The sequence below is a fragment of the Aspergillus versicolor genome (assembly GCF_001890125.1).
Source record: "Aspergillus versicolor CBS 583.65 unplaced genomic scaffold ASPVEscaffold_8, whole genome shotgun sequence".
NCBI classification, from domain to species: Eukaryota; Fungi; Ascomycota; class Eurotiomycetes; order Eurotiales; family Aspergillaceae; genus Aspergillus; species Aspergillus versicolor.
In genome coordinates, this window is record NW_024467531.1 from 524,396 (window position 1) to 546,426 (window position 22,031).

At 51.0% G+C, this 22,031-nt stretch overlaps 7 protein-coding genes across 7 annotated transcripts; 3 read left to right on the plus strand and 4 right to left on the minus strand.

Annotated features, from left to right (window-relative positions):
* Positions 1 to 68: 68 nt before the first annotated feature.
* ASPVEDRAFT_137105 (aldehyde dehydrogenase family protein) lies at positions 69 to 2,134 on the minus strand (the record flags this gene model as incomplete). Its single annotated transcript, XM_040807353.1, has 3 exons — positions 69 to 1,536; positions 1,599 to 1,780; positions 1,868 to 2,134. 3 exons carry the CDS (start codon positions 2,132 to 2,134, stop codon positions 69 to 71), a joined length of 1,917 nt encoding a protein of 638 aa, XP_040670541.1.
* Positions 2,135 to 2,465: 331 nt separating this feature from the next.
* On the minus strand, positions 2,466 to 6,262 carry ASPVEDRAFT_136670 (uncharacterized protein; the record flags this gene model as incomplete). Its single annotated transcript, XM_040807317.1, has 6 exons — positions 2,466 to 3,898; positions 4,258 to 4,264; positions 4,389 to 4,860; positions 4,919 to 5,606; positions 5,658 to 6,110; positions 6,178 to 6,262. The coding sequence occupies 6 exons, from the start codon at positions 6,260 to 6,262 to the stop codon at positions 2,466 to 2,468; spliced, it is 3,138 nt and encodes a 1,045-aa protein (XP_040670542.1).
* A 1,195-nt stretch (positions 6,263 to 7,457) lies between these two features.
* ASPVEDRAFT_86163 (DNA cytosine methyltransferase) lies at positions 7,458 to 9,260 on the plus strand (the record flags this gene model as incomplete). The annotated part of the gene is made up of 2 exons (XM_040817800.1): positions 7,458 to 8,788; positions 8,858 to 9,260. 2 exons carry the CDS (start codon positions 7,458 to 7,460, stop codon positions 9,258 to 9,260), a joined length of 1,734 nt encoding a protein of 577 aa, XP_040670543.1.
* A 646-nt stretch (positions 9,261 to 9,906) lies between these two features.
* Positions 9,907 to 11,775, plus strand: ASPVEDRAFT_137162 (putative 2-methylcitrate dehydratase; the record flags this gene model as incomplete). Its single annotated transcript, XM_040807362.1, has 4 exons — positions 9,907 to 10,188; positions 10,270 to 11,047; positions 11,100 to 11,284; positions 11,341 to 11,775. 4 exons carry the CDS (start codon positions 9,907 to 9,909, stop codon positions 11,773 to 11,775), a joined length of 1,680 nt encoding a protein of 559 aa, XP_040670544.1.
* A 152-nt stretch (positions 11,776 to 11,927) lies between these two features.
* On the minus strand, positions 11,928 to 13,375 carry ASPVEDRAFT_31221 (M20 family metallopeptidase; the record flags this gene model as incomplete). The annotated part of the gene is made up of 4 exons (XM_040810442.1): positions 11,928 to 12,169; positions 12,231 to 12,364; positions 12,424 to 13,238; positions 13,283 to 13,375. The coding sequence occupies 4 exons, from the start codon at positions 13,373 to 13,375 to the stop codon at positions 11,928 to 11,930; spliced, it is 1,284 nt and encodes a 427-aa protein (XP_040670545.1).
* Positions 13,376 to 16,296: 2,921 nt separating this feature from the next.
* On the minus strand, positions 16,297 to 16,683 carry ASPVEDRAFT_31222 (RING finger protein; the record flags this gene model as incomplete). The annotated part of the gene is made up of 1 exon (XM_040810443.1): positions 16,297 to 16,683. The coding sequence occupies one exon, from the start codon at positions 16,681 to 16,683 to the stop codon at positions 16,297 to 16,299; it is 387 nt and encodes a 128-aa protein (XP_040670546.1).
* Positions 16,684 to 18,308: 1,625 nt separating this feature from the next.
* On the plus strand, positions 18,309 to 21,708 carry ASPVEDRAFT_137456 (cation-translocating P-type ATPase; the record flags this gene model as incomplete). The annotated part of the gene is made up of 4 exons (XM_040807394.1): positions 18,309 to 18,545; positions 18,628 to 18,893; positions 18,944 to 21,014; positions 21,073 to 21,708. The coding sequence occupies 4 exons, from the start codon at positions 18,309 to 18,311 to the stop codon at positions 21,706 to 21,708; spliced, it is 3,210 nt and encodes a 1,069-aa protein (XP_040670547.1).
* Between the last annotated feature and the right edge of the window lie 323 nt (positions 21,709 to 22,031).

Consider the following 22,031-nt stretch of genomic DNA (forward strand, 5'->3'; position numbering starts at 1 on the left):
TATCCATGTATTGGATTTATTAAATTAACTTATGTGGTCGTAAAGTACAGTGTCGAAGCCATGAATGTTTACATATTTCCCAACAACCTGAAGATTCCCTTCACTCGTCCGGCAAGCGTAAGCTGGTACCCTGTCTCAACAACCCCCTTGCACATCTCGAACGCGCCCTTCCCATTCTGTTTATCACTATCACCCTTCTGGATAGGGTAGTCAACTCTCGGGGGGATGCGAGTAGCCATGACCCTCGGAAACCGATCCACACAAACCGCCTTGATATTACTCACGCCGCGGAGACCCTCTTCACCAGCAAAACGACCGTATCCAGACCCCTTGATTCCACCAAACGGCAGTTGCACGGCGTAATAGCTTCCGAAGTCGTTGACGGAAACCATGCCGGCTTTGATGCCGCGTACACATGCATTGACGTCGCGGGTGTTATAGCCGAAGACGGATGCACCGAGACCGTAGTCTGTGGAATTGGCGATCTCAATGGCGTCTGACACAGAGGTAGCGCGCATCATGAGAAAGACGGGGGCGAAGAGCTCGGTTTGCGCGATCTGCATGGACGGGGTGACGTCTGCGATAAGGGTGGGTGCGAAGTAGTGGCCGAGAGTGTGGTGTGGGTGGGCGAAACGTCTGCCACCCGTGATTAGACGGGCGCCTTGTTTCACTGCGTCGTCAATCAAGGATTCGAGGCGAGCGAATGAGGCCGGGGAGATCATGGCACCCACGTCGGGGGCGCCGGGCTTCCCGTGGGGATTGTTGGGTTTGGTATCTAGGAGGATTGAGCCTAGGCGTAGAGTCTTGATGCGTGAAGATACAATCTCTAGGAGTTTACTGTAGACACCAGGGAGAGCAATAACCCGCTCCACGCCGATACAGTTTTGGCCAGCAGATTGGAAGACACCACGCATGAGAACTGAAGCAATAGAGGACACTTCCCCGACAGTCCTGCTATCATCCAAGATAACAGACGGGTCCTTTCCACCTAGTTCGACCGTTACAGGTGTCAATGCCTTTGCTGCAGACTCGCAGACCTTGTGCGCCACTGGCTTCGAGCCGATGAAAGTCATCTGGGAGATACCGGGGTGAGAAGTCAACACATCCGCAACCTTGGGCAAACAGACAACGCTTTGAACGAGATCACGAGAATGGCCACAGCTTTCCAAGGCGCTCCGGATAATTTCCAAATAATAGGCGGACGACCACGCAGTCTGCTCAGAAGGCTTCACCACAACTCCGTTACCAGCAAATATTGCACTGATCACCGGCGAAATGAAGTTATGGAAGGGGTAGTTCCACGAAACACATGCCGATACAACACCAAGAGGCTCATAGATGACCTGGTTCTTCTTATACATCATCAGGAAATTCGTAGGTCGCGAGTCCGGGATCAGTGCCTTTTCACCGTGATCAATTGTCCATTTCAGTTTCTCTGCAGTTACGAGCGTTTCACCGAATGTTGCGTCGACTTTAGTTTTTCCAGAGTCCAGACAGGCAGCGATCACGATTTCATCTTGGTGTTCCAGTACGTATCTGCGAAAGCGGATCGTCAATTCCAATCCCATGGACAAGGGTCGCCATAATACAAAACATACTTTAGCAAAGTCTTCAGCACCCTCCGTCTTTCCGCAAAGGTAGTGCTGGCCCATTGTTCCTGCGCTCTCTTCGCCGCATTTACGGCCCGATCAACATCGTCTGGCGTCGCAGGCTTGATCCCGGTACCAAGTACTCGTCCGTCTGCGGGGCAATAGCTCATAATCAGGTTCTCGTTCCATTGCTATACACATGTAACAGGTTAGCTCAATTCGAAGGGAGGAAAGCAGCTAGCGAATGGAATTCGGGACGTAATTTGGGCGAAACTCACCCCGCGAATCTGTCCCTCAATTACTCGCTTCTCTTCACTCCCCTCCGGAAGATCATCCCATTTTGTTCCGGTCCAGTCATCGCTAATCTCGGGTGGGTTGGACACAGTGAATGACGCGGGCGACTCCCTGCTACATGCAACTAAGAGGTAGCCTAGGAGCACGGCGCTGAGGGAAAGGGCAGCGATACCGAGCGCGTGGGTTTGGTTCTGGATTTGCTCTGCGAGTGGCAGGAGGGCCGGAGGAATGTACGGAGTTAAACACTCCATTTTGACGCGCACACAAGAGCGATTTGGCGGAAAGGCTTGTGTGAGGCCGGCGTTGGAGGAATTGCAAGGGAAAGGGGACTCGAGACCAAAAAGTGGTTCGATGTTTTTGATCTGCACCTCCGATGCGCCGGGCACGTGCCCGCGATTGGTCTATGTTTGACAGCTTCATTTAAAATTATTAGTATTTATTTCGTGGGGATAGCAAAGTTGCAATTAGAATTAATAAATTTAATCATTACTTGTATAGGTGGTCTAGTAATGTGTGACATGATCCTGTATACACCTTGGACGTGCGCTTCTGGCCTAGATATATATCTGAAGAGGTACTTGATCATTTCGACTTACGACTGCTTTTAGACTTCTTACTCGCTTTCTCTACCTTAACAGGCGCGCCTTTTCTTTTCCCCGTCCTTGTCACAAGATGATCTATCACACATCCTTCGTCCCAACCAGCGGAGGATTGCCCCGTGATTGCTCGACACCGGGGACATGACTTCCCATGGCGGATAAAAAGCTGATGAAGCGAATACTTGAGATGATTTGGGATCCGTACCTCCAGATGACTGAAAGCCGTGATTTCTGTCGCCTTGTCCGGGGGCACCCAGTTGAGCCACTTGGATAGGCGAAAGATATGGGTGTCAACAGCAAAACATGGTCTCTTTAGGCAAAACAGCGAGACGCAAGCTGCAGTCTTGGGTCCGATTCCCGGATACTTCACCAGTTCTTCCATGACGTCTTGAGTTTTGAAACTGTGTAGATGGTTGAGAGAGAGGATGTTCTGATCCGCACATGCAATCTCGTACTTCTTTTCACCCTCGGGCTTTTCAATGAGTGGCTTGAACGACTCGTCGCCGTTTTCGCCTCTGATAAAAATATCCCGTCGTTCTTGATTCTCCTTGTAGACCATATCCAGTATCGCCTTTAGATTCTTGCTCTTGATATCAGCCAACCCACCCGCCTTAATCGCCTCATACACATCTTTCACCGATGCGCGGCGAACGGCATCCCAGTCCACGCTCCCCTTCCCAATTCCATCTTTAAGAACACCGAATTTCTGAACGAGGCCGTTAAACGCCATAGCAGAGTTTTTTCCAGTTGTGGCCCCGCTAAGTAGAGTGCGGATAAGGGCATCAAGCACAGATGGCACCTCGCCACAACCAGTAACGGTCAGCGACGGTTCAGGGATAGTTTCAGGCGGAGTAATTTCCCCATGGATGCTGGATAAAAGCCTGTTGACCTCTTCACATTCCTCTGGGGTTGGACGGCTCCAGTCGGGGAAGGGAGTAATGCCAGGCGTCAGTCCATAGGTGGCCTTTTTTGCTCGCTTCTTCTTTTCTGTTGGAGGTTCTGCAAGGGCCTCTGCGGTTTTGTCGACTGTTTCCAGCAGGCCATCTGCAAGAGGATCTACAGCCTCTCTTTTGATTTCCGTCTTGGGCTTGGTGTTGATTTGGCCATCGTCCTCGCGAAGTGTAGGCACTGAACCGAGATTGTGAGGGAGTTCGTTGACATCACTGGGTATTGGAGCAGCTCGCCTCTTCCTGGAATGTTTCGGTTTCTTTTGTGGTTCGCTTGTAGAGTCCGTCTGGGATGTTGCAGCAGACTGTTGCCGTGGTGTGGTTCTTGATCGCGTGACCCTTCTGGAGGGCTGAGATGACGGGCCATCAACAGCTGTATCTTGCATTTGAGATGCAATTTGCCCCAAATCAGCTGCGGGTAATACAGTCTCTCGAACCACTCTAGAACGGGTAGTACGGGCCATTTGAACTGATGATAGTCGCAGGAGGACGAGATGCTGAAATGAAGAAAAAGAAAAGGCAATGACGCAAGCGAGAATCCCGCGATTCCTGAACGGTAAATTAAGTTCAATTTGGGTAGGTTGCAAACGAACGACAAAAATGATTAGAGATGATGGAAGTTGGTGCAGGGAAAATGGTTTGTAGAACCAATCCGATAATTAGTACTTCCATCCATATCATCGTCACATGATTCCAAGGCAAGCAGTGTAGGCATCAACCTCTCTATTTTTTATTTCTCTATGGGGTAGAAATGGAAATATTCGTAGGTACATCTCTAGTCATATCTTTCGTAGATTTGAAATATCGTTAAATGGCCTCCTCCGTAACCTTTTATCTAGCTCTCAAAACTCCAAGACTCCAGATTTCAAAGATACCCCGGACGGGGCGGGCGGCGATTAGAGATTTGACTAGTGGTGATCGCCAATGTTGTGGATGCTGATGTCCATTCGGTCTTTGACCTTGGGAGGCTCTTCCTCCTCGTGCTGACGCGGCCTGCTGGGGATGCTGACCTTGGGCACATCCGATTCACTGGGATCCCCAGCAGGTACAAGGTCACCGCTGTTGGACACCTTGACACCATTGGCAGCAATCTGGAAGTCTTTCTCGCTAGCGAAACCGTGCGTGACGGCCTCCTTGGCACGATCGACTGCTTTGATCTTCCGGCCCTCACCCCGAATTTTCTCCAGGTGTTCAAAGTAGCCTGCTGAAACTGGAGTAACGTAGCTGCCACAGAAAACGCCAACTTCGAAGTTGCGCGGTTCTTCTAACCCGTTCTCCTGAGCGATTTCAGCGCAAGCACCCTTCAGGTCATCTAGTGTTTGGAAGATAACACTGTCCGCACCCATGAGCTTAGCGATCGTCGCAGCGTCCCGGTTGTGTGCAACTAGTTCGTGAGGGGATGCAAGATCAATTCCATAGATATGTGCGTGACTGCCGGAAGTTAGCAACTGGAAAGATCAGGAGGAATGAAATAATAGGTTTGACATACGTAATTTCTGGAGCGCAGCTGGCAAAGTAGACTTTCTTCGCGCCGGCTTCACGAGCCATGGTGACAATTTCCCTACTCGTTGTTCCACGCACGATACTATCATCGACTAAAAGGACATTTCGGTCCTTGAACTCGGCTTGCATAGCATTCAGCTTACGGCGCACACCCTTCTGCCGAGTTTTTTGTTCCGGCATGATGAAGGTACGGAAGACGTAGCGGTTCTTAACAAAGCCCTGACAATAAGGCTTGTCGAGATACCGGGCAACAGCAGCAGCAGAAGTTGTCGACGTCTCAGGAATAGGGATGACGACGTCAATGTCCTTGACTACCTCCGGGCCGAGGGCCTGGAGGACCCTCGCGGCAAGGTGATCACCCATCCGTTGACGACTGCGGTAGACGCTGATACCATCGATGACGGAATCAGGCCGGGCAAAGTATACGTACTCAAAGATGTCTGGAGCGTACGCTTTGCGGGGAGCTACTTGACGGAAGACAGGTTTGCCACCCTTCTCAATCAAAACAGCCTCACCGGGCTGAATATCACGGATATCAGTGAATCCAAGCTGGTGTAGAGCAACAGACTCAGATGCCATCATGAAATCCGTGCCCGGACCATCAAGCGAGGGTCTGGAGCCAAGGACCAGAGGACGAATACCATATGAGTCGCGGAAACCCAAGATACCAAAACCTAACGGAGTAAGCAACTTGATCGCATAACACGAGCGTTGGAAAGATTTACCTGCTAGCATTGCGGTGCAAGCCCAGCCGCCTTCACACCGTTGATACATTCTGCTCAACGCGGCGAAGACATCTTCCTGGTTGACACGCGCCTTCTTGGTCTCACTCAGCTCATCAGCAAAGATGTTCAGCATCAACTCGCTGTCACTTTCAGTGTTGATGTGACGGTGAGCCTCGAAATCCAAGTGTCTCTTTAGTTCGGGGGCGTTGATGAGGTTTCCATTATGGGCGAGGCAAATGCCGTACGGGCTGTTCACGTAGAAGGGCTGAGCCTCAGCATTTGCACTGCTACCGGCAGTAGGATACCTCAGGTGACCGATTCCCATGTAACCTGGGAGGTCTGCCACCCTTGCGCCGTCATTGAAAACCTTGGCGGCCATTCCGTTGGCTTTGAGTTGGAAGATACGACCACCTGCGGCGCATGTTGCGATCCCAGCAGCATCTTGACCTCGATCTAACCACGAATGCAAATCAGTTATACCATTCACTCCAAGCGTCGTAGAACTATATCAGAAACTCACGTTGTAAAAGGTACAGGGCCTCATGGAGGTCAATGGCGGCGGAGGAGCTGGGGTTCGCCTGTATCAAGGCAATAATACCACACATCTTGCCTAACTGATAGTATTACTGCGAGCCGGTACAATTGTCAGCAAAATGAACACAGCTCAAGCCACTGAAGAGAAGAGCAAAATAATATAGCTATGGTCAGACCGGAAAGTGTCCGCAAGAATGCTTAGGAAGTCTAACATCTATAAAAAAAACGGAAAGATCATCATAAAGGAGGAGAGCGAAGAATAAAATGCCCGAAACCAGGCCCAAATACACTTACAGGAGGAGGCAGAGGGGCAGATCCTGAGCACAACGTGTGGTGGGGTATGGTGGGAAAAAAACCAAAGTTGGTTGAGGGAGCGACGTCGGAGTTGGAACTCTGCTATGAAGACATAACAGGGGAGACGGAATGCTCTGGAAAAAGGGACCTGGGACAGGAAAGAAGCCCAGGGTCAGGACTCAGGACCACGGAGGGATAGGAGGGATAGGAGGGGCAAGAGAGCACATGGCTAAGAAGAGTCTTAGGAGGAGAGGAAGAGGAGAATTTGATCTCGTCGTTTTTTAATCCATCTTCTCCAAAGAAATTTTCCCCGCTAAACCACAACAAGACGCGTGACCCAGAAGTTCGGCAGAAGACCGGATGCTTAGTCATTTGTCTCTAGTCCTGTGCATAACTCGAGAGAGTTATGCTGTGAAGATAAAAAACAGAGTCAAATTATTGAGGGGCAAAGGTGAGGGTAAACGAAGGAATGGATCTTATTAGGAGATGGGCCATGTTGGCGCGGGGCAAGTTTGTTGATACTCAATACTCTTAATGCCCTCCAGACTTTGTATAGCTTCACTTTTACTTTGTTGTTTCCTGAATCATTCACTTAGCTTCAGACGGGAATGATGTCTGGCTACTAATAGGCCATGCTTCCTGTAACTATTTTATGTGTCCTGAAGGGGCCATTCTCCTTCAGAGATGCAATGCATGTACTCTGTTTGAATGCAAGAATTGGTTGCAAACAGACTATCTTACCAACGAAGGCCATCTATCCACTACCTTCAACGCTTCTACCCATTACTTACTTCCTTACTCTCCCTACCATATTTCACTCTCATCTTTTCACCTATCCTCTTCTCACCTATCCTCTTCTCGTCTCTTTTCATCTCTCTTCTCGTCTCTCTTCTTCTAGTCTCTCTTTTTTTCATCTCTCACATTCTCTTCTTTCCTCTCCTTCCCTATTCTCTTTTGTTCCCTCCTCTAAACATGGACGACCCAGACAATATTATACTGGTTGACGATAATGTCAGCAGTGCGAGTAGCGATACACTCGACCATGAAGCAAGAAGTGTTACAATAGAGAACGATTCTAGCTCTAGCAGCTCCTACTTTTTGCGCCAATACACTCGTACAGCAACTCCTTTCACCTCGTTACCTCAGGAAGTTGTCGACCTTACAGAATCAGACATATTTAATGGCGATTACATTACAGATGAGTGCCTTGAAGTGTTGCTTGAAAACGGGCTTCACTTACAACATGCCCCTGGCTCTCCTGCTCGGTCAGAACCCTCTAACAGAAAGTATCTGGAAGAGGCAATTTCAGACGGGATTGTTTATAAGCCGGGCCAATCAGTCGAACTTCATGATGATACATTTCTTCGCATATATTCTATATGGGAGAATGAGAAGGGTGAAATCTATTTCCAAGGTCGCCGACTACTTAAAGTCAAGGATCATATTGGCACTTATCTTCCCCAGTGGAATAATGAATTGGTTTGGATTGCGAATGAATCTGCTGATATCCCCTTGGAGCTTGTTCGACGCTTTATTTCAATTTGCTTTACAAACCACGGTCCAGATCAGCAGAGGATAGGTTCAAAATACTTAGTCTGCCGCCTGAAAGAAATTCTCCGCAAAGAAACTACATCAGTCGAATATTTAACATACGAGGAAGCAGACACCGGATCCCGCACCCTTCCAGCAGATTTGCGGCGCTCGTGGCGAGGAGGGACTCCTTTATTTGGCAGTAAAGAATATCAATCACCAGTTGTTATACTGGATGATATCGAAAATCCCGAGCAGCAAGATCTAATATGTCGAAAATATACCTTTGGTGACGGGTTTTGTGGTGCCGGAGGCGTTTCTTGTGGCGCTCAAACTGCCGGTTTACATATAAAATGGGCATTTGATAAGTCACAGAATGCTGCAGCAACATACCGACTCAACTTCCCTACTGTTGAATGCGAAAACAGTGATATATTTAGCTTCCTGACTAACAACGAAGATTATCTTCGGGTAGATATTACCCATGGCTCACCACCATGCCAAACATGGTCTCCAGCACATACAATAGCCGGGCCTAATGATGATGCTAACTCAGCATGCATTTTTTCTTGTGGAGACCTTATTCGCAAAGCAAAACCTAGAGTCCATACGATGGAGGAGACAAGCGGCCTCTGCGAGCGACACAAGGAAACCTTCTTTGGAGTGATCCGTGACTTTATTGATATTGGATATTCCGTTCGCTGGGCGGTTTTGAAATGCATGGACTATGGTGTCCCCCAGATACGAAAGAGGCTGGTTGTCATTGCTTCTGGGTATGTCTGCTTTACTTGCTTGGCATCATCTATAACAGAGCATTTGCTGATAATCATGATACTAATTAGGCCGGGTGAAACCCTTCCATTGCTACCACGAGCGACACACGGCCTGCCAGATACTGGCTTGCGCGAGATGGCAACGATCAACCGGGTTATTTCCAACATTCCCGCTGGTGCTCCGGATCACGATGTGGAAAACGCAAGAGCCCTAAACAAAGTGCCTTACGATGGAGACCGGCCCGCTAAGACCATAACCTGCGGAGGCGGTGATAACTATCACCCATCTGGAGAGCGTGGCTTCACAACTCGAGAGTATGCGTGTTTACAGACGTTTCCGATAAGCTTCCGCTTTCAACAGGATGCACGACAGCATATTGGAAATGCCGTTCCTCCTCTGTTCGCCAAGGCGGTTTATGGCGAGATTATCAGATCATTGCAAGAGACAGACAAGCGAGAATCTAGTCCGTGAAGGCACATGCTTTCGAGTTACTTAGCCGCGGGACCCATCCTTCCCGGCCGACCGTGGAACTTTCGGCGAGGAGGAATTCGGTATTCCGTGAACCGTGGCAAAGAGTTAGTTGTATTTATTTTCGCTCCGGTTGAAATAGTGAACAGACGGCGGTTTTGAGAGCTGCTTGGAACCAATTGGGTCAATGGCAGGGGTTTTGGCTGAGATGGGCCGAGAGAGCTGGAGCCGTGGTGCGGGGAAAGGAGGCATTCCGGGGAGGCTGGAAACCGCAGGGCAGTGTGTTAGCAATGGCCGAAAAGCGCCAGTATCATGCAAGAATAGCACATAGAATGAACCCCGTCACCAGCAGCGAAGAACCAAGTTATATTCCGAGATCGGATGGGAAAAGCACCGAGTGTAACCGTAACGGACGGCGGCCGGTTAAAAGTGCCCGGCCCAGAGGCACAACAAAAGCGAGCGGCCTCGGCTCACCCTCCTCAGACGTTCAGCCGACGTCAATCCCTCCTCTCCTTGGTGGCTCCTCACCTGTGCTTCACGTCAACCTTCTTCCTTTTCTCCTCTCCCTCCCTCCGACCAGGCAACCTTCCTCTCCTCTTCTGCTTCCCATTGAGTATAGCATTCTTGTTCCTATCTCTTACTCTTCACCATGTCTGCCTCTTCAGCGCTGAGACGGCTGACCCACAGGGCTCCCCGCAATCTCCAGTCCCGCATCGCTTCTCTCTCCCGCACTTCGTCTTCCCCGTCCTCCGTCCTCAACTCCTGCAGAGCTTCTTCATCTCCTGCTCTTCCTCGCGTCTCCAGATTCTCAACCATGGCGTCCCTGCAATCGGCGGCTCCAATCCCTCCTGCGGCCGAGAAGGCCTATGACCCCGAAATTAAGGACATGGCCGACTACATCCACAACTACAAGGTCGACTCTGATCTCGCGGTATGAGCCCCTCAATCGCTTAGCTGAAAGCTTAGATATTTTTCTTGCGTTGCATAAATGGTCCTAATGGTTTGTGTTTAGTTCGACACTGCCCGTCTGGTTTTCCTTGACACCCTCGGCTGTGGTTTGGAGGCCCTGAAGTTCAAGGAGTGCACTAAGCTCCTTGGTCCCATTGTCGATGGCACTGTTGTTCCCAACGGCACTCGCGTGCCTGGTACCCCCTACCAGCTGGACCCCGTGAACGGTGCTTTCAACATTGGTGCCATGATCCGCTGGCTCGACTACAATGACTGCTGGCTTGCTGCCGAGTGGGGTCATCCCTCCGACAACTTGGGTGGTATCCTTGCTGTCGCTGACTGGATTGCCCGCACCAACCGCGCTGGTGGTAACATTGCTGGAGGCAAGATCCCTACAGTCAAGGATGTTTTGGAAGCAATGATCAAGGCCCACGAGATCCAGGGTGTTCTGGCCTTGGAGAACTCCTACAACAAGGTCGGTCTGGATCACGTCGTTTTGGTCAAGGTCGCCACCACCGCCGTCGTGTCTAAGCTTCTCAACCTCAGCGAGAAGCAGACCGCGGATGCCATCACACAGGCGTGGGTTGACGGTCAGAGTCTCCGTACCTACCGACACTCCCCCAACACTATGTCAAGAAAGTCCTGGGCTGCTGGTGACGCCTGCCAGCGCGCTGTCAACCTGGTTCTGAAGGTCCAGAAGGGTGAGGGTGGCCTGCACACCGTTCTCTCCGCCCCTGGTTGGGGTTTCTATGACGTCCTGTTCAAGGGCAACAAGTTCAAGTTCCAGCGCCCCTACGGCAGCTACGTCATGGAGAGCGTTCTCTTCAAGGTTTCTTACCCTGGTAAGTATCGCAGACTTACATGTTAACTCCCTGGATGCTAATAATTGAATAGCCGAATTCCACTCTCAGACCGCCATTGAAGCTGCCGAGATTGTCAACGAGAAGCTCAAGGCCCTGGGCAAGAGCGCCAAGGATATCAAGGAGATCACCAACCGCACCCACGAGGCGTGCATTCGCATTATCGACAAGCAATTCAAGGCTATGGACAACTTTGCGGACCGTGACCACTGTGTTCAGGTACGATCTCTCAAACTATGGAACCGTTGACGTATAGTATAACTAACTCATTCCAGTACATGGTTGCTACCATGCTTACTTTCGGCCGCCTGACCGCCAACGACTACGCTGACGGCTCCGAGGCCGCTACCTCTCCTCTTCTCGAGGACCTCCGCAAGCGCATCCGCTGCGTCGAAGACCCTAAGTTCACCGAGGACTACCACGACCCCAGCAAGCGTACCATCCCCAACGCTCTCACCGTCACCCTAAACGACGGCACCGTACTCGACGAGGTTGTCATCGAGGCACCCCTCGGCCACCGTCTGCGCCGCGAGGAGGCTAAGCCCGAGATCCTCGACAAGTACCAGCGTCACCTGCAGGCCCACTTCGACCAGTCCCGCCTCAAGGAGCTCGTCGATCTCGGCAACAACAGGGCTGCCCTCGAGGCCTACGAGGTCGACAAGTACGTTGACCTCTATGTCACCGACAAGGTCGTTGCTCCCTCTGCTTAGGGGATTGATACCTTTGTTTTAAAAATTAGATTTATAAGCGTGTATAATGGTTCCGAATATAAAGATTGGTACAACCACTGTTATAAAACTTCTCTTCTACGTAGTGTGTTATATATAACTCCTAGAATGCATACTCATATATTGTAGTATAATTAGTAACCTGGGGACATTGAAGTTAAGGGGCCAGTACGAAAGTCCTCTTCTACTTCTTTGGCGAATCCATCATCCTCAAAAAAGTGACAGGCGACAACAGCCATACCGGCCGCGCAATTCATCGCCCGCTTGTGCGCCTCTAAGGTCCCTGCTCCATCGGCGAACTCCGGGGTATGGTTGCCACCCTTTGCGGGAATCATGAACATACCATGGAATCCAGGAACAGCGTATGATACATTACCTGTGACTTTTATTAGAAAAAGGGTATATCTAAGCGGTAGTATGCAAGGTGGAAGATGTACCCATGTCTGTTGACGCTGAACCACTCTCTCCAGGGGGGATGGTGAGTAGGACATGATGGTCCATGGCTCGCATTACAGAGACATAACTTTCGCAGATTGGCGAGTTTGATTTAACGTCGTCGTACGAGGTGCCCCTGTATTTAGTGGTGAGACAACGCAGCAAAAGAACAAGGTCATCTTTAACCAGGCTTACCATTCAAATTCGACTTGACAGTCCGTAGCCACCGCGGCGGCTTCAAAGCACTTAATAACCTTCTCAGTTAGTGGCCCCAGTGTTTCCCGAGTTGGAGAGCGAATTGTGTAGTTTAAAGTTGCGCTCGCGGGGATAATATTCGATCTTTCACCTCCGTTGACGATAATCCCATGCACACGCTGAGTGGGCAAGATCTGTTGTCTTAGAAGCGAGACATTGACATAAGCCGCAACAACCGCGTCAAGGGCATTGATGCCTTCCCAAGGTGCCGCAGCGGCGTGGGCCGGTTTTCCGATAAACGTTACGTGAACACTATTCTTCGCAAGGAACCCGCCGGCAGGCGGCCTTGCGAGGCTCAGGAGCTCAGGCCGGCCCGGCACGATGGGCGCCGGGTGGATCATCAGGCAAGCATTGACATCTTTGTATGCCCCAGCATCCAGAAGGCGGAGCTTTCCGCCGCCTGATTCCTCTGCCGGAGTTCCCAATAGACGAACGGTGTAGCTCACTTCTTTGGGTGCAGCGGCTTTCATGGCTTCGCAGGTAGCAATGAACGCAGCGATAGAGCTAGTTGCGATTAGGTTATGGCCACAAGCATGGCCAATATTTGGGAGTGAGTCCATCTCCGCGTTGAAGACGAGGACTCGGCCATTGTTAGCGTTGCCGTGTCGATATTCAATCTCGAATGCAGTGTCTATCCCGTAAGCATGGCGCCGGACGGAATAGCCTCCCGAGCTGAGTGTATCGAACAGGTCGCAGATAGCATCGTGGGTTTTGTATTCCTTAAACGCAAGTTCCGGGTTGGACCATATCTTTGGCTGTTAGATAGGTGTTCCCCCAAGAACCTGAACAAGGCGCTTACTTTGCGGTTTATGCTCTGCAGCTTGTCACCATATTTCCGGATAGCATCCTGTACCTTGCTGATGTAGCGTAATTGAGAAGCTTGAATTCGCATTGTTGTCCACTGGTGTTCGATACTGGTTTACCAAGGTTCGGAAGGGCGGCGGTCTCGGCGCGCCTAATCGGGTAGGAGGGGCAGCCCTCAAGAGAAACCCGTGACCACCGCTGCTTATATAATCCCGATGGGTCTTGGCACGCTCCTCCCTCGTTTCGGCTGCCCAGATTTGACCGGAATCAGCATTATCTTCTTTTCAACGCCAAGATGCTTCAAATGATTGCATGCAGATACCAGGCCCAATTACTCGTGCTAAGAAATACCCAGACAACTACAAACCTAAAGAGGATATTCGCTCTAAAACAGGCAATGCGAAGAGACGCCCAGCAAGCAACGCGTCGTTCGATAGAGGGGAAAGGGAAACGTTAATCGGCCCCGCTTTACGATAACACCAAAAGTTACACGTGTTGCATTGGCGGGATACGATATGTTCGAGATAACCCCTGCTAGCGAGGGGCGAAGCGGAAATGCAAGAAATGGAGAGGCCTGGGGCGTGCTCGGCAGCTCCGGTTTTGCGAGAGGCAAGAAAGGTGGATCCATTTCCGACCACCTGCCACCACCATGATTGATCCCGGGCCCGTCCCCATTCTCCGTTTTCGTTGAAGCGATGCTACCTTTCTTCCCGCTTCTTGTCCGTCGGACGGCCTGGGACGGCTTCTGTGAGCCCGTACCTCTGTTGGTTATGGTCAATTTAACGAGGTTCCGCTCTTGGAAATTCTTGGCTGAGCATGCCGTCCATCATTGCGTACCTTTTCTAGAATATTCCGTCCACAATGCTCACCGGTGCGGTTCCGGCGGCATTGTGGCAGAGCCCCTAGGCGTGATTACATTGGTGCGCAAGCTATCGGGATTCTGCTTCGGTGTCAGTGCCTGCATCGGTAGCGGGGTCTTCGGGGAGGGTATCCATTCTCCGCGAAACCCAACGTGGTATGTGTCGTGGGGTAAGGCAAGTCAATGCTCACGTTTTCTGCTAGCTGGCTGCCCAGGGGTGTTACTCTGATGGCAACTCCCTACTATCCACAATTCACGATTCGTAATACTAGTGGTATATTTCGAAAGAGATTAAATTGGCCCAGTTAAATAGTATCTGAGAAATCTGGGACACGATGAAGAGGACTTAGGGGCCTTTCGATTGCCCGAACCATGATTGCTGAATATCAAGGCGACTGATCTGACCGTCTGCTCTGTATTCCGCATTTAAGAGCAAATGAGCATTGCTTCTTTACTCCGCGTATGCAGCAAGTTCCGCAGCGGCTGCAGGCGCTGAGCTGGTGCCATCCGTCGGGCGTCAAATGCCTTGCACAAAGCCCTCATGTTCTCCTCCGTGTATCTATCCTGCACGTTGCTGACGCCCAGTCGCTCGGTACTGACAAACCAGCCTATCCTGCACCAGCGCCTGGCGCGGCTGTTCCTCATCTTTGATCCTCGACCTCACCCTGAAATTGTTGGCAAACTGCTCGCACCTGATACTCCGCATAGCTTGGCGGCTCATGCGGCGAGAACTGCAAGCTCGGACGCACCCAAAGATTGGCTGTCAATACGCAGGCGGCTGCAAGCGCTCAGACGCAATCACTTTCAACCTCCCCAGTCTACTGGTTGGGTATAGTCCTCCAAGTGACACCCGTTGTCGTTTCTTTTTCCATCGGACGTCTGTGCGTATTTGTCCACGGAAAAGCAACCCTAGTTTAAGAAACCCCTCATGTAAGATCTACATCTAATGTTCGATCCCAAGGACCATTTGTAAATGCGGTCAGGAACTGAACGTGGGACTTGAGTATTGGCGCAGACGACAGAGGAAGAAACAGAACCTGCATATGCCGAACCTGCCGCCTTGTCGCTATGTGCGCGAAACCTTCCATATTTGCATTGCCATACCCTGCTAGACCCAGTCTAGTCTTTCTTCCCTCACCAAGGATGCAAAGGAATGCCAACCTAGCAAGTGTAAACACCTTGGGAAAGTCATCACATGGTCTTTCGGCGGCACGGCATCCCCATGGTACATATCTCACTGCAGCCGCAAGCACAAACCAGGCAAACAAACCAACCCCAGACATGCACGTCTTGAAGAATGAAGCAAACATTCATGGTCATCAGTCCCCTGCAGATGGCCCAGATCAATCCATCTGAATCAAACCCCCACGAAAGCCACGGCAGCTTCCCAGGGCCCGACAACCTGGGGAAAATATGACCGTCAACGAACCGGGTGATTGTGTTCTCGGCAGTTTTGAGCTCAGATTCCAACGATTTAATTGAGTTTCCCAACGAATCCGCACGAAGTAAGTACTTTGGAACATCCTTGTACCACCGCCCGTCTCGCTTTCTTAATCTCGTAGTCTAAGAATAGTCTATCTCCTCGGAGCACGGAAACCGGAAGCTCAAAATAAAAAAAATACCTTCCGGAAATAAAATCATGAATTTTTTAAAAAAAAAAAAGGGAATAACCGACAATGTGAGAGGCCAGCGTAGCTGTGGAGTTCTTGACTGGGCTGACCCAGGCTGATGTCGTCATCCCTGGCTCATCACTTCTTGGCCAAGGGAGAGTTGGATTCCTCCACTGCAGTTTTCTCAGGTTTCCACGTTGATGGTCTATATTGACAGTATTAAGGCTGAATTTGATACCCCAACATTCCCGCTAAACCTACTTTAAGAATGCTACAACTTTAAATATCTAGCAGGGGTAGTTCCCTTATTTACTGATTCCGGCCACAAAACGGAAAACGGAAACGTAATATAGACAAAATGCCAAGTCTGGGACCAGCCCAGCCCGGTCCATTTCATGCTCACAAAGTTCTCTAACTCGACTAGGCTGCGTCGAAAAGCGGAGTCGGGGTTGGAGTATCAGGATTCAGGACAGCTGCGCAGGGTCATTGTGTGGGGAGGGCAATCCGATAATAATAATAAAAAAAAAAATAGACTAATTTTCACCCGGGAAAGAGCACGTCCGCGCATATTGGGCATCTGTACTGGCGGTACTGGAACCATGAAGCAAGACAGGCCGTGTGGAAGGCGTGGTTGCATCGGTTGAGGATCAGCACGCCGGTGAACGAACACCGAGTGTTTGATCCTACACCCTGGTAGTCATGAGACATAGGAGCTTGAAGGGGTCGAGAACAGTCGTTGTAGTCGTCATTGTTTGTTTGAGGCCTGCATAATAGATCGGAGTGGCGATGTGAGATGTGTGCTGCCTCAGGTGGTGATAGCGGCTGGTTCTGATTTTGATTCAGAGTGTGGACTGTGGAATCGGGGAGCGATAAGGCCGACGGCACGAGAAGGGACGCGAGACAGATGGGGCTGGCAAGTCGGAACATTCATTAACTCAAAATTGCTCGTCCAGGTTGGATCAGCGCTGGAAGGGGGGCGATCAATGAGACGGAGGACCGCCAAGCCGCACTAAATCCAGCCCTGTCCCCGCATCCTGTCGCGGAGGATGCCAAGGCTGACCCAAAGAGTGGAAGGAAATAGAGCGCGAGGGCAACGAGCTTACCATGATTCGCCTGCGAATCGCTCCAGGTTCTCGGACGTTGATTGCTGATCTAGCCATCTTTGCACGGTGACCTGTCTCATGCTACCGTTGGTTTCGAGATGACGGAGCTCATTTGCATGTCTCTGTGCTGCTCTCCGACGGTGCCGTCGCATAATAATGCTGCATGTTTGATCTGATTAATAGGATTTTCCTGTGTCGCGTGCTTCTGGGGCAGGGGTATGGGGAAGCAGGATTGATGTGATCTGTCTCGAACGCCTCGCGCAGGAATCGAATTCCGTGGAATATTCTGAAGTGCGGCAGGGGTGCGTGCATGGGTGGGCATCAGGAGGGGTGTGCGGGCGAGAGGAGGGGGAGAAACAGACGGAGTTGGCTCGGCCGAAGATAGGGGGAAATCAAAAACAAACGTACATCGGAAGTATGCTAATGGCGCCGAAGAGAAGCACAGCTCCAATAACGACGGCGATTAGATTTTTGCTGGTCGGGCTGCCCGCCATGCTGCCATAGCATAGGCCCAGCTGGCGACGGGCGTGCAAAATACGAAAACGACCGAACCTAGCAATCTAACATATCCAATGATATGGCTCGATGCAACGTGGGGGGTTTTATCGGATAAATCGGCTAGAACGCGACTGCATTCACATCTGACGGGTCGAGACTGGCGATGTGAGACGCCTGGGATTCACTCTAGTGGGGGGAAAGGTCCATTCACAAATGTTCCTTCGGGGATGCAGGGCCAATTTGAAGGGCCACCGGGCTGAATTTAGACCGGCTACCCACCCTCAGGCCCCTCAAGGCTGCAGCCTGCCAAGTTTGTGTCCAAGAGGCACCAATCCTAGGCGTGAATTGTTCCCAGCGTGCGCCAACCGCCAAGGCTCCCGCGCTCTCCGGATGCACTTGGCACTCCGCTGGGTCCACCACGGAACTTGACTAATCACAGGCCGTGTAGTGCCCGGCTTCGCCGCTGGTTCGCTTAGAGGCGAATTCGCCAAGCGTTGTAGGCCTTCACGTGGTTCGCCCGAGTCGTATGCGTCATTGCCGGTGCCCTTAACACAACGACGAGCATACTCCAATCCTTGGTTACAGCCAAGAACACCAATCCGTGGTGCTTATCATTGGCGCTTGGCGTTTTACCGATCCGGGTTTGATAGTGGAGGCCTATATCGCCCCCGGACCAGCCTCTGAGACTTTCGTCATGGTTGAGTTAGAGTTAAATAGAGTGCCATCGCCCACCTTTCCGGAGATCTCGTCGGAAGATAGAAACCTGGAATCTAGATCCTCAATCCTCAATCAATACCGATTCGGGCCCAGTCCTTCTCGTGTATGGACTCGCATTCTTTGGATGACACTATCTATATGGAGCCTCCCTAAAGCACACAACCATAGTAGAAACGTCAGAAAAAACAATAACCTCGAAAGAAAACACAACCTCAACACAACTCAAGAAACGATATGGGAGAGAAGACCGAGCAGGCGGGAGGACAGCACGTCCAGCCCCTGTCCAAGCCGGGTCACTCACTCACCTGCGATGATGTCCTCCGTGAACTTCAGGTAAATTCGGAGGAGGGTCTCTCCGCCGCTGAAGCAAAGAAGCGGCTGGAGTTGTATGGACCCAACGAACTGGAAGGCGGCGAAGGAGTTTCGCTCGCCAAAATTGTTATTAGACAAATTGCCAATGCGATGATGTTGGTAAGTTATCCTCCTTGTCCTAAAACACATACTCTCGCGAAATCGACATGGTTGGTTAACGTCTTGATTATAAAATATATAGGTCCTTATCATTGCGATGGCCGTCAGTTTCGGAATCCAATCGTGGATCGAAGGCGGCGTCATCGGCGCAGTCATTGGACTTAATATCGTGGTGGGCGTGTATCAGGATTATGCTGCAGAGAAAACCATGGATTCTCTTCGGAACTTGAGTTCGCCTACCGGTGTAGCCACTCGCGACGGCAAAACAAACACTATCCCTGCCACCGAAATTGTCCCCGGAGACATGATTGAACTCAAAGTCGGCGACACTGTCCCGGCGGATGTTAGGTATGTCTTCTCAATAATAAAGTGGAAAGAACAATGCTAACCTTTACTAGACTCGTCGATGCCATGAACTTTGAAACAGACGAGGCGCTGCTAACCGGCGAGTCGCTACCCGTACAAAAAGAGGTCGACGTGACCTTCGATGAAGACACCGGTCCCGGAGATCGTTTGAACATTGCGTACAGCTCCTCAACCGTTACCCGGGGCCGAGCTCGCGGAGTCGTGGTCGGCACTGGAATGAAAACCGAAATCGGAGCTATCGCTGCTGCTCTTCGTGCTAATGACTCGAAGAGGCGTCCTGTTAAGCGCGGTCCGGAGGGTGAAACCAAGAAGCGGTGGTATGTGCAGGCCTGGACATTAACAGCCACCGATGCTGTTGGTCGGTTTTTGGGTATCAACGTCGGAACACCGCTGCAGCGCAAGCTTTCCAAGTTGGCGCTGCTTCTTTTCGCCATCGCTGTTATATTCGCCATTGTCGTCATGGCTTCCAATTCGTTTAGTAGCCAGAAGGAAGTTATTATCTATGCTGTTGCCACTGGACTTGCGATGATTCCAGCTTGCTTGGTTGTGGTCTTGACCATCACAATGGCGGTGGGAACAAAGCAAATGGTTGAGAGACATGTCATTGTCCGGAGACTTGATTCTCTGGAAGCACTCGGTGCTGTGACTAACATCTGCTCAGACAAGACTGGAACTCTCACCCAAGGCAAGATGGTCGCCAAAAGAGCGTGGCTCCCATCGCTGGGAACATATTCAGTTGGAGCCTCCAGCAACCCATTAGACCCTACCGAGGGTGACGTTAGTCTCTTGACCGATGCTCCTGTCAAACTTGAGCGCGATGTGCAAGGCGAGGCCACAGACCCCCAAGAACTGATCAAAGAAAACCAGACCTTGGAGGACTACCTTAACGTTGCTGCCATGGCCAACCTGGCCTATGTGCACAAGTCCGAGAAAGAATGGCAGGCTCGTGGTGAACCAACCGATATTGCAATTCAGGTCTTCGCATCCCGCTTCAACTGGGGTCGTGAGCGCTGGACAAAAGGCGAGAAGCCGATCTGGAAGCAGAAGGCCGAGTATCCGTTCGACTCAAGCGTGAAGAAAATGTCCGTCATTTTTGCTCGTGATGGTACCTCTGAAAAGGACACTCGCCGCCAAATGGTTTTCACAAAGGGCGCTGTGGAGCGAGTCCTAGAGTCTTGCACCTCTGTCCTCTGGACCGCTGGCGAAGATCCCATCCCCATAACTGAAGATATCCAGAACCAGATTCTCCAAAATATGGAGGCCCTTGCAAAGGAGGGCCTTCGAGTCCTGTCCCTGGCCTGCCGCGAAGATGATAGCGTCATTGAGAACAGCGAAGAAGTGCCCCCTCGCGACCAGGTCGAGGCGGACCTCACGTTCTGTGGACTGATCGGTCTGTATGATCCTCCCCGGCCCGAGACAGCTGGTGCCATTGAAGAATGTTACCGCGCTGGAATCTCCGTCCACATGGTCACCGGTGACCACCCTGGTACGGCACGAGCTATCGCTGCGCAGGTCGGTATCATCCCCGCCAACATGAATGAAGTTGCCAAGGACGTCGCAGACGCAATGGTCATGACTGCTAGCCAATTCGATAAGCTCTCAGAAGATGAAATCGACAACTTGCCTACCCTTCCTCTGGTTATCGCCCGATGCGCGCCTAATACCAAGGTCCGTATGATTGATGCTTTGCATCGCCGTGGCCGCTACGCAGCCATGACAGGTGACGGTGTCAATGACTCTCCATCCTTGAAACGGGCTGATGTCGGTATTGCCATGGGAGAAGCGGGTTCTGATGTAGCAAAGGATGCATCAGAGCTGGTTCTTACTGACGATAACTTTGCTTCCATTATTAACGGTATTGAAGAAGGTCGCCGGATTTTTGATAACATCCAAAAATTCGTCCTGCATCTCCTCGCTGAAAACGTTGGTCTGGCGCTTACCCTCTTGATCGGTCTCGTGTTCAAAGATGTCAACGGACAGTCCGTCTTTCCTATTGCCCCCGTCGAGATTCTCTGGATTATCATGATTACCTCCGGTATGCCTGATATGGGATTGGGAATGGAGATTGCTGCTCCGGATATTATGGACCGACCCCCACAAAGCGTACGTACTTCCTCGCTATTCACAAGCTTGTTAACCAGTCCGTGCTAACAAACCACAGAAACAAGGTATCTTCACCTGGGAAATCATCGTCGACACCATCGTGTACGGCATATGGATGGCCGCTCTCTGCCTGACCTCCTTCTCCATGGTTCTTTACGTCTGGGGCGACGGAAACCTCGGCGAGGGCTGCAACTCCAGCTACACGCCCGATTGCGATACTGTTTTCCGCGCCCGTGCCACCACCTTCGTCTGCATGACCTGGTTCGCCCTCTTCCTCGCCTGGGAGATGATCAACATGCGCCGTAGCTTCTTCCGCATGCAGCCCGGCTCAAAGTTGTATTTCACGCAGTGGATGCACGATGTCTGGCGCAACAAGTTCCTATTCTGCGGTATCATGCTTGGTTTCGTCACAACTTTCCCTGTGCTCTATATCCCCGTCATCAATGACGTTGTTTTCAAGCACACCGGAATCTCGTGGGAATGGGGCGTCGTCGTTGTTGAAGCCATTCTCTTCTTCTGCGGCGTCGAGCTGTGGAAGTTTTGTAAGCGCATTTATTTCAGACGCCAGTCAAAGAAGAATAAGGACACGGGCCATGTGTATCGTGGCCCTCAGGATTTCAGCCGCTACACCACTATGAGCCGTTCGGATACCCAGGCGACTGGGGATATAAAGCCGGAAGCCGCCATGGTTTAAGTACTGAAGTTGACTTATCACCAAAGGTAGCTAGTCCAGCCACTTGACTTCGACTCTGGAATATCGATGTCAGTATAAGCAGGTAGACTGCAAAAGTTGGCCGTAATGGTTCAAATCAGCGCCAAAGCTCACCCCGCACCGGTAGTTCGTGTCCACCATATCTATATACCCGTGGACTCAGCTCTGGATGTCCTTGAACGAATGGCCTCACAGCCTCAAAGAACTTCCTTTCATCTTTGTCATTCGATTGAGATGTTGATGACCCTTGCAGATAGATTGATATGATTGATTCATTGTTGAACATAATAGTGATGTTGATAGAT